Genomic DNA, 16,387 nt, shown 5'->3' with positions numbered 1-16,387 from the left:
CATTGGTGATCTTCCAGAAAACACCATCCTAGCCACCATGGATGTAGAGGCTCTCTACACAAACATCCCACACACAGATGGAATACAAGCTGTCAGGAACAGTATCCCTCATGATGCCACAGCACAACTGGTTGCTGAGCTCTGTGACTTTATCCTCACGCACAATTATTTCAAATTTGGTGACAATATATACCTCCAGACCAGTGACGCCGCTATGGGCACCCGCATGGCCCCACAATATGCCAACATTTTTATGGCTGACCTGGAACAACGCTTCCTCAGCTCTCGTCCACTCACGCGCTTCTCTGCCTATACTACATTGATGACATCTTCATCATCTGGACCCATGGGAAGGAAACCCTGGAAGAATTCCACCATGATTTCAATAGCTTCCACCCCACCATCAACCTCAGCCTGAACCAATCTAGGCTGGGAAGTCCACTTCCTAGACACCACGGTGCAAATAAGTGACGGTCACGTTAACACCTATAACACCTATACCGAAAACCCACCGACCGCTATGCCTATCTTCATGCCTCCAGCTTCCATCCCAGACACATCACATGATCCATTGTCTACAGCCAAGCGCTGAGGTACAACCGCATTTGCTCCAACCCCTCAGACAGAGACCAACATCTACAAGATCTTCACCAAGCATTCTCAAAACTACAATACCCACACGAGGAAATAAGGAAACCGATCAACAGGGCCAGACGTGTACCCAGAAGCCCCCTGCTGCAAGACAAGCCCAAGAAAGAAACCAACAGAACTCCACTGGCCATCACATACAGTCCTCAGCTAAAACCTCTCCAACGCATCATCAGTGATCTATAACCCATCCTGGACAATGATCCCTCACTTTCACAGGCCTTGGGAGGCAGGCCAGTCCTCGCCCACAGATAATCCGCCAAACTGAAGCATATTCTCACCAGCAACTACACACCGCACCATAGTAACTCTAACTCAGGAACCAATCCATGCAACAAACCTCAATGCCAACTCTGCCCACATATTTACACCAGCGACACAATCACAGGACCTAACCAGATCAGCCACACCATCACCGGTTCATTCACCTGCACGTCCACCAATGTAACAGACACCATCATGTGCCAGAAATGCCCCTCTGCTATGTACGTCGGCCAAACTGGACAGTCCCTACGTAAAAGGATAAATGGGCACAAATCAGATATTAGGAATGGCAATATACAAAAACCTGTAGGAGAACACTTCAACCTCCCTGGACACACAATAGCAGATTTAAAGGTAGCCATCCTGCAGCAAAAAAACTTCAGGACCAGACTTCAAAGAGAAACTGCTGAGCTTCAGTTCATTTGCAAATTTGACACCATCAGCTCAGGATTAAACAAAGACTGTGAATAGCCAGCTAGAAAAGCAGTTTCTCCTCCCTTGGTGCTAAAATCCCACAGGTTCACTGTTCCTGATGACTGCAGCCTCCATGTAGACAATACAAGGATGCCATAATTTCCAAACTCCTCCCCTGTATGAAAACCATGGAATTCATGCAAACCATCTCCAGTCCCACTTATTCAGTTAGACACACTCTGCACCTGACATTTAGTCTGGGTGTGGACACAGCAACGGACACTCATCCAGACAAAGATTATGGCCTTCCTTTTCCTCTACCGGGCAAAGGAAGCAACAAAGCTGGGTCAGCCAAGATCTTCTTCATCCCATATGTTTTCAGCACACTTTAGGCAGGCCGACTACCCACATACAAGGCTTCTACTTGCTCATAAACACTATAATTTCCCAGTGACCACAGCCACCAATGCCCTGTCCCTGAGAAAGCCTCCCTCCTGAACTGACTGGAAAGATCAATGGGGTTCACAAATGAACTATACTGAATGAAGTGGATAGGCAGTAGACTAGAATGTGGTTGGTGTAAACCTGTTTGGAGTCTATCCGCCAAGATCACCAACTACTTACAGGACTCTGCCACTGCTGTAATGGAAGGAAAGGGAGCCTTCTACTCTATTGTCATCATAGCTTCAAAATCATGGCCAGCAAAATTATTCTGCATAGGGAAGCAGCGAGTAAATCGAGACTGTGTGTTGCAGGTCCTTGTTTTCCCTATAAACCAATCTAGGTGCTGGGAGTTGAGTGGAGCTGTGATCCTGAGGTAAAACTGATAGGCTGGTGTGTATGGTCCCTCTGGAGTAGCAGATCTATGAATTCTGTGACAGTCCAGTGGAAAAGGGGCTGGACACGCCGGGGGAGGCTCGGAGTGCTCCGTGGTAGGAGTGCACCTATGATCAGCCTGCAGAGCCTTGATAAAGGACTGAAGAGCCTGTGTAGGCTGAAAGAGGAGTGCTTATGTTTCCTGTGTTTGGGGGAGCTGACACCTGGTGGGCACAGACAAGGCTTGCTCACACTAAGGGTAGGCAGTAGAAAGGTGCATTACAACCCTGGGAACCCCGGAAAGCGTCATACTGTCGCCTGCATATAGCAGCTTCTCACCTTTTCCCATTGGGACCTTCCTACTGATGTAGTCCATCAGCATGATAAACGGCAGCGGACTGAAGGCTGACCCTTGATGCAGTCGGACTTTGACTTCGAAGGTGCTTGTAATTCCATAACATGTTTGGATCACTGTTTTAAGTGATCTATATAGTGCAGTCACCATAGTTATTACATTCTCAGAGACTTTGTATTTCCTCAGCACTGGCATCAGCATCCTTCTATCCACTTTGTTGTATGTCTTTTCCGGGGCTGGAAAAGCCCAGAAGCTATCCTGTGGGCACTCCAGCCATTGTCTATCACTTTCTGAATTACAAACATCACATCTGTGGTTCCTTGTCCTTTCCTAAAGCTAAAATGTTCTTGTTCAAGGAGGGCTTTTACCATTCTCCCATTCCTAGCATCTAAGATATCTTGCAATATATTCATTCCATGTGACACTAGCTTTATCCCTCCATAGTTTCTACATTCATGGGTGTTTCTCTTTTTTAGGTATTCCTTCTTATGCATTGGGACCAACATAGACTTGAACTTGTCTTCAGGAATTCTCTTGTCTTGCCATGTGGCCTTAATCACTCTGCTCATTCATTTTATGCCTCTCTCGCCTAAGACTTTCACCAGGTGTGCCGTCACTTCATCAGGTCCTGCTGCCTTACTGTTCTTCAAACTCTGGACTGCATGTCTCACTTCTTCCTCTGTTGTGTCAGATTCACGCCCTACATTCAGACCACATGTTGGCAAATCCATCGAAAAGGGGTTTGCCTCCTTTAAAAGATGCTCACCTTCCACCTCACCTTCACTTGTTCAGCTGTTCCTAGCAGTCTCCCCTGGTCAACATTTACAAATACCGGGATGTAATGACAACATGTCATCTATGACTTGCCAAGGCAGCTACACGCCACTGGGTCAGTTCTGCTCACAAAACCCAGAACCAAGAATCTGAAAGCTGGGGACAAATTGCTGCCAACTGGATGGGCTTTGCAGTGATGAGAGCTTCCAGAGGAGCTCAGACTAAGCCAGCATCTGATTAGTTTCAAGGCAGGGTGCACAGACCCTTCCTCTCTTTCCCACCATAGCCAAACTCATGGGAATGTGTGTGAGTGAATATACTCCTAGGGCAGTGTTTTTTTCAAACTGGGGTATGCCTACCCATGGAGATACTCAAGTTCTCGCCAGGGGTAGACGAGAAAAATGCTGTACTGAGGGACAACACATTTTATTTTGTAAGACTTGGTAATCTAATCATGCCTATTATGACCAGATGGGGGTACACGGTAGACAGCTTTATTTGGAAAGGGGTACGTAGCCTGAAAAATTTGAAAACCACTGCCCTTGGGAACCTTTGTATCAGAGAAGAGCAGAAGACTCCTGAAGCTCAGGGGTGTTGGAACAATTTTTATAGCAGGACTGCTGAGAGCCATTGAACTAGACTGTAAACCCTGTATATGATGGAAACCACTCCAAGCCAGGGGGTACAGCAGCACCCCTAGTTCCAGCCCCTATGCTGAAGTCCACTAGATAGCTGATCAGTCCAGTTAATTTGATAGGGGAAAGCACACAGAGGCTACGGGGATGGTCGCTATTAAACGGATAGATGACTATTTCATTTCCACTCCCGCAGTGAAGCCTGGAGTGCGACCCTTCATGTCACGCGAAGAGAGACAGAGACAGAGCCCTCGCCCTCGCTTCCGGTCCGATGTGACACCTCCGGGCTCCGGGCGGCGGCTTGTGGCCAGCCTGGCTGGCGGCTCGTTGCAAGGCGGGGGGCTTCCAGCGCCCCGCTTGTCGCCACCCGGTGCCCTGCGGCGTGGGAGGGAGGCGGTGTTCGCCGTGTCTCCAGCCCACGCCCTGCTTGGCGCGCGGACCAGTGCAGCGGATTTCGGAGCCGCGCCCCGGCCAGAGCCCCCCTGGCCCGCCCGGAGCCGCCGCAGGTTCCTTCTCCGAACGTTGTGCTGGCGGCTCGCACCGGCTTCCCCCGGCGTGTGTGTGTGTGTGTTTGCCTGCGCCCTGCCTAGCCCAATCCCAAGCCAGGCTGATTAAACCGAAGGGACGCTTTTGCACCAGGGTGGGCGTGGGAGAATAACCGGCGGCGTGTCGGTAGCAGGGTGGGTGTGGGTATTTTGCACACGCTTGTTTTTGTTTATCCCTGTCCTCTCGGCCCCGTCACGTGCTCTGTGTGTTGCATTGTGTTGTCCGTGGGAGGGGGGAGCTGCCTGTGTCCGTGCTCAATGTTGTGACTTCCTCCTTGCGCTGTAGCAGCATTGGAAACACAGCTGAAGGCAGCCGATTGCTGCTAGTTTCAAATTGGCTGGGAAGGAACAATACACACAAGCGCGCACACCCTGGATTCCGGGTCTCTTCTCTTTGACAGGGGGGGAAGATGAGCTCGGGGGACGTTGTTTGCACTGGATGGCTCATTAAATCGCCCCCCGAGAAGAAGCTGAAGCGATATGTAAGTAAAGCGACTCTCCTGATATTGTTCCATCCAAGAGCATTTTTGCATCTGCTCCGTGTCTAACTCTTGCTTTGAAATGTGTCAGGGATATAAGCTTTTGTCGGGACCAAAACAGTAAGAGAAAAACCGATGCGCTTATTAAGCGATTTAATTTTCAGTAATGTTTTTGCGCCTTTGTAAAGGAACCTTTGAGGCTCACAAGGTCAGAATACTTAAATTGTATGTTATGCAACAGAGCTTAGGTTTAAACCACATTTCGGTTTCAGTTAATGTTGCCATAACTATAACAGTTTTGTAACAGTCACTCGGGTACCTTGTTCAGAAGCTGAGAAGAACCTCCTGTCCCAAGGTTGTTAACTCCTTGCTTGAATGAGGGTGGCATGCTTTGCTAAGACGCTATGTAATGGCAATGACACTTGATAATGCCAATGCCTGGGATATTTTTGTTGACCAAATTAACATTCCAGTTGCATTTACACAGCTACGCTTTTTGCCTGTCATAAAGAAGTGCCAGGAGGTGCCTTGCTATAAAGTTTCAAATGGTCAAAAGGTAAAATGGACTGAACAAAACAAACGAGGATTTCCAAGCCTGGATAGTAGCAAGGGCATTCTGAGCAATGGGCCTCCCTTGTTTCATTTTCTATCTGTCTGCCTGTTTTTCTGCAAAAGAAGGGTGTGTGTACAAACATAGGAAACTGTATCACTGCAGGGCTGCAAAGGAAGGCATTCCAGGCAGAAATAAATGACCTTTTAAAAAAAAATTGCTTGGAATAGCACTAAACTTAAACCCATCTTGGGCCATTTTGCATGCACATTTATGAAAATCCTTATTCAGGCGTGTTTTTGTTCAGTCTTTTTGGAACTGTGTGATGTTCACTTAAGTAGTGCACTTTCCATCTATCTTGCCCTCGAGCATTTCCCTAGACTAGAAGGATGCCACCATATGTTTCTATCATAATTTTGTAGCCATTTACATGGCTTACATCATTTGTCATATTTGCGTGGGTTTATCGGCATTTTTTTTCTGGATTGCTGATGCTAGCTTTTTTCTAGTAATATGGGGAACCACTCTGTCTTATGAAGAATAAAATCACAGCTCTTTTGCCATGGACTCCTTTTGTTTGCTTTTAGAAAAGAAGTAATTTACTGATGATAAAATTGACATCAAACTTATTCTAAGCATCAGTTTCACCTCTCACACCACCATAGTGCATTTAAATGGCTGGATATTTGCTTTGTTCGGTTAACGTTTTCTAACTAAAATAACCCATGAAGTCTGTCTTGAGAGAGCAGCAAATAAATAGGAACATCTAGTGGTTTTTGTAGTATTTTCTTTAATAAATAGCACACTAAGATTCTTTTGCAGAGGTGTATAAGCCACTGATTCATCCAGCTGGTAGCATTAGAAACTCTGTCAGTGAAACTGTTTTTGATGACTCAATATTCATAAAAAGGCAAGGAAGAGAAAACAGAATGTGACAAAGCTGGGAGTTGAAAGCCCCCATTATACAGTCAAGATAATAGTCACAGCAGGGGCACTGATCAGCTCAAAAAACTAGCTGCAATCTGCAAAAGCTGTCCCTAGATTTTGCACTACAAACCCCAGTGGAATTGAGTCTACATTATTCCTCAAACCTGAGCCATTAGATTAGCTAGATCTCTCTTGATTAATGTTTGTTTTCTGGTCAATGGGATAAACTACTGCCTTGTTCACAGTAAAGCAGAAGCAAATCTGCTCTAAGTACAGCAAAGATTAACATCTTTTCTTTTATCCCAGTGCTTACAGTGTGGGTAATGGAATCTGAGTGGTAAAGTAATTTTTGGTAATAATAATAACACCTAGTTATAGCATTTTTCATCCATAGATCTCAAAGCACTTTAGAAGATTATTGTTGTCTGTTATGGTTTCATCACCACAATTTTCTGATATAAAGACAAAAAAACGCTGCTAAACGAGTGACTAATTTAAATTGGCCTCTGTAGGTATAAGTATAAAGTGTTTACTGCAGAATGCTGTGATTGTGGACAGAAGTCATACACTAATCCAAAAGATTTGCTCCGCTCTTTGTGCCCAGTTGTCAGAATGTAGACTCTGGTACTGAATCTTTCACAGATTTTAAAAATTATGTGCAAATTGTAAACACATGGGTCTGATGTGCCACTCATTCGCACCAGTTTTACACTAGAGTAACTCAGCTGAATTCTTTGGTGTTGCTCCCAGTTTATACTGATCTGAGTATAGGATGAGAGTACCATGTAGGAGGATCAGGTACTCTCCCTGTTATACACACAAGTGGTTCCTAATCCTGTATCCATTGCAGCCATTGGGAAATTCTCAGTGATTTCAGTGGGATAAGGAGCAAAGGTATATTGAGGGGAAGGAAATAGACCCTCAGTTTCAAACTTACACCTTAGTATGCTGGCACCGTGAAGACTTACAGGTGCTTAAAGTTACGCATTGTGAGTAGTCGCACTGAAGTCACTGGGACTACTTACATGTATGCTTAATTTTACACACTGTATGTCTTTGCAGGATTGGGACCTAAAGGTGAACGCCTGCCTTCACTGAGGCCTGGTTTGTATTTAAAAGTTAGGTCAAAGTATCTCTGGCATTCAAAGGTATGAATCTCACACCCCTGAGTGCTGTAGCTATGCCGACCTAATCCCATGTAAGCACAGCTAGGCCTAGCTACCGTCACTCAGGGAGACGGAGTTCCTACAACGGCAGAAAACCCCTTTCAGTTGCTGTAGGACTGGATGGGAGCTACAGCGACCTAGCTACAGCACTGTAGCTGTGCAACTGTAGCCCCCGTAGCGTAGACATGGCCTCACACTTGTACCCTGTGAACTCAGTTAGGTTTTGTGAGCATAAACAAAGTCTGAATTTGGCAGTAAATAAGGATAAAATTATTTTGAAGCCTGTGAAAACTGAAAAGCAGGTGTTGGAGTCTGTATTTTTCCTGTAATGTCTCACAAAGCTGACACTCTTAGTATTACTATTCTTAGAAGTGTCTTATCATTCCCTAACAAAGGGTGCTGTCTTACATGTGCAGGAAATGAACATGAGATTAATTACCAACATGTAACTTTCTGTAAAAACAGGCTAATGCTAAATGCAGAGAATTCATTAGAAACACAGGACACTTGATTTTTGTATGAGGAAATATTTTAACCGTACTCTAATGTCCTATACAGTATTGTACTGCTCTCTTATCATGAAACATTCATCTTTCATCAGCCTATCTAAAGGCTCAACTGTGCAAGGAATCTCCCTGGAGACTATTTGGTGTTTGCTGCAGCTCTTTGTCCCATAAATGTGACCTGCAAACTGCTGAGCTCTCCACTGTGTTCCATTGTAGATTTTTCTCATTGGTTTAATCTATGTAGGTTTTGGGGGACGGTTCTGTAAGGTGCTGGTGCAGGGTTTGGAGAGGGGTGTAACTGTGAAAGCAGTGGTTATACAGTACGTGGGGACCATAGTTTCTTAGGCTAAGAATTCTAAATATCAGACTCGATATATTTTAAATTTTGATATTTCAGCACTTTGGGTGAAATCTTGACCCCATTGAAGTCAATAGGATTTTTGTCATTGACTTGAATGGGCCCAGGATTAGTTACTGGATGAAACAGGATTATCTGGGCTTGTTCAGAGAATGGGCCCTGGATATTTAGGTCTCTTGTTGGGGTGCTTTTATCCCCCCTATTAGCACTTAATAAACACCACCAAGTCCAGCAAATTCAGTTAAGCTTTTAACATCTCACAGGAAAGAGCACTTTTTGTAGAATGAACTATGGGTATGTCTTCACTACCAACATTAAAGCTCCGCTTGGCTGTGTAGTCGCGGGACCAGTGCTAAGAGAGAGCTCTCCCAGCACTGATAAAAACCCGTCCCCATGAGGGGAGTAGCTACCAACGCTGGTGCACTGTCTACACTGCCATTTTACAGCGCTGAAACTTGCATCGCTCGGGGGGGGGGGGGTGTATTTTCACACCCCAGTGCTGTAAAGTGGCAGTGTAGACAAGGCCTAAGTCTGCATCTTTCCAGCCAAAGTCGACTCTCGCTACTTGTAGATAAGGCAGTGAGCATTCAGAAAGGAAGAGCAGCCAGGGATGTTCCACCTACAATCAGTTACACAATATGAACCCTGAACAATAGGGAGCTTTTTGGTACCCTTAGTGTTGTAGATGTAGCTAGGAACAACCACCAGTCTCTCATTGTTGAGAAAAATAACAAAACTGTTTCATGGCCTAGAAGAGAGAGGAGGTATTGTCAGTCCGGGCGTGAAATTTACCAGATTTACTACTAGCCAAGAAAGACACAAAAGAGGAGGATCCAGAGCTATGCCACTGAGCTCCAGGAGCACCTTGGTGAGAAGGCCAGCCCTATAGATACTTTTTTGTTCCCCCATTCCCCCCCAAAATCATAAAAACTGTAAACTCTAAGGCCAGATTCTTAGCTGGTGTAAATCAGGGTAGTAGCTCCATTGAAGTCAGTGTTGCACAGATTACCAACAGATGAAAATCTGACCCTTAGTTTTTAACCTTTAGTACTGTAGAAATTGATGGGGTAGGTACCCTTCTCACCAGGCCCGAGGTACCACTTGACTTGGGTGAGTGGATATTTCAAACACTACCAACAATCAAGATTCTTTATCTGGAGCTTGAAAATATAGACTAAAATGAGTCCCATGTAAGTAGACATTGACTTGCATTTCTCACCATAACCCTTCTTGGAGCTTCTGTATTAGAAGCGTCATGAATTGAAGCTTGCTTTAGATTTGATGGTTTAGCTAAGTGGCTAGGCTAGGTTGTGGTAAACAACATCAGTTCCAGATATCCGAAGCTTCATGATCCACATACATGGTTTGACACTGAATGCTAGGCTTTAAAAAAGATCTGAAAATGGCTAACTGTTTCCTCTGAACAACTTCTCCATTTTTTTGCTGAAGTTCTGGTATTTGTAAGTAGAACATACAGGAAGCTGCTAGCAGCTCCGAAGAAACCAAGAAAAATTTAATTATGGGAATAATTTGTTCAAGCAATGGAAACAAAAATCTCACAAAAATTCTGGAGGCTGCTGGGATGTAAAAGATCATCCAGAAGGTTGTCTGATTCCCTAGTAGTTGAGTTGATATCAGCAGGAGACACTTCCTCCCTGCTCGAAACAAAGTCTGCACATTCTAGGTACAGGTCAAATTAACCCCATTAGTAAGGTTTGACTTTACTGGTAGCTCTTGAAAAGTAACAGAAGAGTATCCTCAACTTAAGTTTCTCTCTAAGCCAACTTATTTCCTGCAGAATCTTTCCATTTTTGCCCTGGTCCCCCTACCCTTTATGCTCTGGTGAAGTCAACAAGCTGCACTTGCCACAGTGAGAGAGCTGATTGGACTCAACCACTTTATGAAAGGTTAATTCCTGTTGACAACAGAAAAACCCTATGGCCTTATAAAAAGAACAGGAGTACTTGTGGCACCTTAGAGACTAACAAATTTATTTGAGCATAAGCTTTCGTGAGCTACAGCCCACTTCATCGGATGCATGCAGTGGAAAATATTGTAGGGCAATTTTATACACACAGAGAACATGAAACAATGGGTGTTACCATAACACTGTAAGGAGAGTGATCAGGTAAGGTGAACTATTACCAGCAGGAGAGAAAAAAAAGTAGTGATAATCAAGGTGGGCCATTTCCAGCAGTTGACAAGAATGTGTGAGGAACAGTAGGGTGGGGGGAAGTAAACAAGGGGGAAATAGTTTTACTTTGTGTAATGACACATCCACTCCCAGTCTTTATTCAAGCCTAATTTAATGGTGTCCAGTTCGCAAACTAATTCCAATTCAGCAGTCTCTTGTTGGAGTCTGTTTTTGAAGTTTCTTTGTTGTAATATGTGGAGGTCATAGAGCCTGTCTCCTTGCTATAAACTGTGTTCTTCAGCTATGTAGTCTATTCTATCTGTTGATATAAAACCTAATCTATTGTCTGGCTGGCTGGTGTTCTGATCAGGCTACTAGTTTCTGAGAAGGAGGCAGAAAATCAGTATCAGGTGAAGACGGGTTGCAATGGAAGTTACTTTTGAGCAAGGACCATGTTTTCCTCTGTTGTAAAGCACTAGTTGATGTCTCTGAGCAAATAACAGTGAAGTTATTTTAGGGTAGAGTTTCCTTCTCTAGTATTAAATGTTCATAATTTGGTGAGTGTTAGATAATTTTATCCTATTTTAACCATGTTTTGGGGTTTGATACAATGCTTACTCTTCTGACATGCTGATTAATTCTAAGAAAAAATTTGTAAAAAAATAACCACTGCTGTTTTTGGCACCCTGAATATCAAAATTTCCGTCAGACTATTAATTTGGGTGGAGCTCTGAAGTCCCTGTTTAATCTTTGACTACATATTTTCAGTGCCCTGGAATGTCCAGCTATTGATTTCTTTTCAAAACAGCAACACAGAAGTTATCAAGTCTTTAAATTTGAAAATAAGGACTTAAAAAAAGCAGTGTTCCACAAACTTAAGTGGAGAAGGAAATGTTAATTTACTGGTAGTTAATCTAGTGATGCAATCAGACATACATTAGAGGAAAAAGCTGTTAAAGTAGTGACCCTGTGGTAGATTCTTTGTTATAGCCTATGAAAATTGGAAGGCACCTAACAATGTTACTTCTACCCATTATTATTATATTACAATAGAGCAAAAATATTTTGTATCGGTCATCTTGGAGCATTTGTCACTTTTAATCTGTTGTATACTAATTTGTTTTATATTTTTTTGTTTTAAGGAGGAAGGGAGATTATGTAGCATATTTACCCTTATAAAGTTTTTTTGGAAGAGAGGATTTTCATCTGTGTTGGAAGTGAATTAGTAATATGATCATGCAAAAAACCCCAAATCCTCACTTGCTAAATTAGAAATGAAATTTGCATGTCAAAACAGTGCATCCAGGCAGATGATGTAAACTTGCTCGATCTTATTTGACTATTGAATAAAATGCTTTAATTCAACTTTTTGTTTTATTATATTTTAAAATCTGCCTTTTTTGGTTTTCTGTTTTACCCAACTTGCACCAGGACACAACTGGCTTTCCAAATATATATACCAAGAGAAAATTAATATGTAACATGGGTTAAGAGGTACTGTTAAGGGTGGTGTAAGTTACAGTATTACCAACCCCAAGCGTTCAAAAGTCATGAGTCACATCCCAAAAAAGGAATGAGATTCTTTTAACAAGAATTAACCTTTTTTTTATAAGCCTTCTGACTTTTGCCTCTGTGGGGTCCATGTTTTTAAGCTTTTCTCCACAAGGATGATCATGAGGGCTAGAAATTTACTCTTTTTTTAATTAGATCTGAGAGTCTCATAGTCACATGACTCTGTGAGTTGAAGCTTTAAGAAAAACAAGTATCATGAGAGTTGCAATAAAATCATGACCGCTGGCAGCACTATGTAACATTTGGACATTAAAGGTGCAGAGGGTAAAGTGTTGTAAAGTTCCCACTGAAAGTAGGATCAGGTTGAAATATAGTTAAGATCCTGCAGCCTCAAAGGTAAGGGCCCTGCTTTACAGTACAAGGGGGTAGGCAGGGCTCTGTATATAACTTACTTTTGCAGTCCATTTTTTTTTTAATGGAGTGTTTGTTTGTGCTCTGGAGCTATCAGTTAAAAATAAATCTAGCCTTGACGGTGGAGAAGTGCTCTCTTCACCATTTTGAAGGCTGACTGAACAGTGTTATCTTCCTGAGTTTGCAAAGAGACAGAGCCGAAACAATAGCTCTTATAGGTGTGAGCTTCCCCATTCATTTGTGTCAACAGGCTGTTGAATTGTGAAGGCAAATGGTAATGTCAACATTCAGAGTAACAGCCGTGTTAGTCTGTATTCGCAAAAAGAAAAGGAGTACTTGTGGCATCTTAGAGACTAACCAATTTATTTGAGCATGAGCTTTCCGATGAAGTGAGCTGTAGCTCACGAAAGCTCATGCTCAAATAAATTGGTTAGTCTCTAAGGTGCCACAAGTACTCCTTTTCTTAATGTCCACATTGTTAGTTATTCCCTGCTGGTCATTTTAGCAGGAACATCAAGCTAATATACTTAACCATTGTTACTGGATGTATTGGCAGACACTGGAGGGGGGCAATTAACTGCTATCACAGGTTGCTGAAATAAGGGTTTCAAAAATGCCCTCTCACTTAGCATTTAAAATAATCATTGCCCTTCCCAAAATGGTGAGGGGCAGGGGAAAGATTCATCCCTTACCAATAACAGTCTTCAGAGGGGTAGCCACGTTAGTCTGTATCAGCAAAAACAACAAGGAGTCCTTGTGGCACCTTAGACTACCAAATTTATTTTGGCATAAGCTTTCGTGGGCTAAAACCCACGTCATCAGATGCATGGATTGAAAAATACAGTAGGCAGGTATATATATTACAGCACATGAAAAGATGGGAGTTGCCTTACCAAGTGGGGGGTCAGCGCTAACGGGGCCAATTCAATTGGGACTAGGCCACTTCCACCTTGATTGAATTGGCCCTATAAGCATGACACCCCTTCCCCCCCACTTGGTAAGGTAACTCCCATCTTTTCATGTGCTGTAATATATATACCTGTCTACTGTTTTTTTTACTCCATGCATCTGATGAAGTGGGTTTTAGCCCACGAAAGCTTCTGCCCAAATAAATTTGTTAGTCTCTAAGGTGGCAAAAGGATGCCTCATTTGTTTTTTCAATAACAATCTGGCTGTCGACAGCCCCAGCTGCCCTGGACTGTCACAATTACCTCCAGCTTCCCTCCCAACAACTTGTACAGTGCAGTTCTGCATTTTCATGGCAAATACCAAAGCACTGTGAAAACTGAAAATATAGAAGCAATGTAAAATTCAATTCAATATCAAATAGCATGAGAAATAGCTGATTTACTGAAGCTTTAATTCACTAAAAACCTGTATTCTAAAATTTACCAGAATGTGCAACAGAATGTCTAGTTTGCTGCAGGAAAAACTACAGTTTAGGCCCCTGATTAAGGTCCAGACTACATGGGTCCTTGTTCTTCTGGGGCTCCCTTCCTGCAGAAGGCAACATGCAGAAGAATAATGTTGATGTTACATCTATGAATGCAAGTTCACGTCCTTGTTAAAGAATTAAACACTTATCACTTCATATTTTAATTTTTGTTACTTTGCTATTATTTGTCTTCTAGAAATCCAGCAAAATACTTCTCTTTGTGCTTTCGAGCTACACAAATCTCTTCTTCAGGTGTGGGAAAGATAGAGTATTACAGCTAAATATAAGGTGGAAAAGATTGTTTAGCATATGTAGTTAACATATATTCTAAGGGACCATTCAAGGTAAAGTGCAAGTTAAACCTCTGCAGGTTAATAGGCAAACACTTTTCACAAAACAATCACTGTATATCTGACCTCTCAGTTCTCCTTCTCAAAGGAAACCTGCACATTACCTTCAAAAGATGTGGGAGCTTAAATTCGTAACTTTGCTAGATACTTGGTGAAATGATGATGATCAATGGGACACCGTAATACCAGGGTACAAAACACACAGGAATAACTATAAGTTGTCCAGGTGGGGGAAGTGGGGAAAAAAGCATAGAGTCAATATAGTAACATAGAATCTCTATGGAGAGAAATTCCATGCTTGAATAATAAGAGTATAGCAGCAGGAATATAGTACTAACCACCCAACCAGGATGGTGACAGTGATTATGAAATGCTCAGGAAGATTAAAGAGTCTAAAACAACAGAAAAGCCAAAAATAATGGAGGATTTCAGCTAACCCCATATTGACTGGGAACATGTCACCTTGGGATGGGATGCAGAGATAAAATTTCTAGACTCCATTAATGACTGCTTCTTAAGAACATAAGAATGGCCATACTGGATCAGATCAAAGGTCCATCCAGCCAATGCCAGGTGCCCCAGAAGAAGTGAACCTAACAGGTAATGATCAAGTGATCTTTCTCCTGCTATCCATCTCCACCCTCTGACAAACAGAGACTAGGGACACCATACCTTACCCATCCTGGCCAACAGCCATTAATGGACTTAACCTCCATGAATTTATCCAGTTCTCTTTTAAACCCTGTTACAGTCCTAGCCTTCACAACCTCCTCAGTCAAGGAGTTCCACAGATTGACTGTGTGCTGTGTAAAGAGGAACTTCCTTCTTGGAGCAGATAATCCTAGAACCCACAAAGGGAGAGACAATTCTTGATTTAATACTAAGTGGAGCACTAAGTGGTCCAAGAGGTGAATATAGCTGAACCACTCGGTAACAGTAACCATAATGTAATTAAATTTAACATTCTTGTGGGGGGGGGAATACCAAAGAAACCCAACATAGTAGCATTTAACTTACAATAGGGGAATAAGTGCCAACTCCGTGGGTGCTCCAGGGCTCAAGCACTCACGGGGAAAAAATAGTGGGTGCTCAGCATCCACCAGCCACGTCGGTAGCCAGCCCTGGGGCCACGGAACCAATCAGCTGCTAAAAATTGGAAGTCAAATCCTACTGAGAAAAATAGAAAGGAGCATAAACTCTGGCAAGCAAGTAAAAGTATAATTAGGAAGGCCAAAAAAGAATTTGAAGAGCAACTAGTAAAAGACACAATAACTAACAGAAAAAAAAAGTTGAGTATATTGTTTGGCAGGTTTCCTGCTTCTAATCATTGGGGTCACTGGACAATGAAGGTGATAAAAGGAGCACTCAAGATATAAATGTCCCATGGGGAGAAGCTAAATTAATTCTTTGCATGAGTCTTCACCGCAGAGGATGTGAGGAAGATCCCCACACCTGCAGTAATCTTTTCTGGTGACAAATCTGAGGATTAACGCCCAGTCAAAAAGGGACCCTGGTGGCTCCAGTCAGCACCGCTGACCGGGCTGTTAAAAGTCTAGTCGGCAGTGCTGTGGGTCTAAGGTAGGCTACCTGTCCTGGGGCATCGCACTGCACCCCTCAAGCAGCCAGCAGATCTGTCCCCTAGTCAGGGGGGCCGCAGGGCTCCTCATGCTGCCCCCAGCCCGAGCACCAGCTCTGCACTCCTATTGGCTAGGAACCGCAGCCAATGGGAGCTGGGGAGGGCGGTGCCTGCGGTTGAGGGCAGTGTGCGGAGACTCCTGGCTCCCCCTCCTAGGAGCCAGACCTGCTGCTGGCTGCTTCTGGGGCGCAGCGCAGAGCCAGGACCCCCGCTGCGCCACTGACCGGGAGCTGCTGGAGGTAAGCCCGCACCCGAGCCGCAATCCCCTGTCCCCCCCGAACCTCATCCTGTACCCCTGGCCCAGAGCTGTACTGCTGCATCTGCGCCGTTGTAAGATCTCTCATGTAGCTGCTCTATGCTGACGGGGAAAGAGCTCTCCTGTTGACATAATTAAACCACCTCCAGTGAGCGGCAGTAGCTATGTCAGCGGGAGAAGCTCTCCCACTGACATAGCGCTATGCACACTGTTACT

General features: G+C 43.6%; 1 protein-coding gene across 2 annotated transcripts in view; it reads left to right on the top strand.

The window, feature by feature from the left end:
* The first annotated feature begins 4,245 nt into the window (after window positions 1–4,245).
* The window catches only part of GAB3 (GRB2 associated binding protein 3), a 105,623-nt gene continuing 93,481 nt past the window's right edge, over window positions 4,246–16,387 (top strand). Inside the window, exon 1 of one of the 2 annotated variants that reach the window (XM_048864411.2) lies at window positions 4,246–4,933. Coding sequence is in view for 1 of the 2 variants with exons in the window: in XM_048864406.2 (XP_048720363.1) it covers window positions 4,862–4,933 (72 nt within the window). In the remaining variant the exon portion in view is untranslated. The remainder of the gene's footprint in view (window positions 4,934–16,387) is intronic. The other variant, XM_048864406.2, reaches the window with a different exon arrangement.

Source organism: Caretta caretta, chromosome 9 (assembly GCF_965140235.1).
Source record: "Caretta caretta isolate rCarCar2 chromosome 9, rCarCar1.hap1, whole genome shotgun sequence".
Taxonomy (NCBI): Eukaryota; Metazoa; Chordata; order Testudines; family Cheloniidae; genus Caretta; species Caretta caretta.
This window is presented reverse-complemented; position numbering and strand designations above follow the sequence as displayed.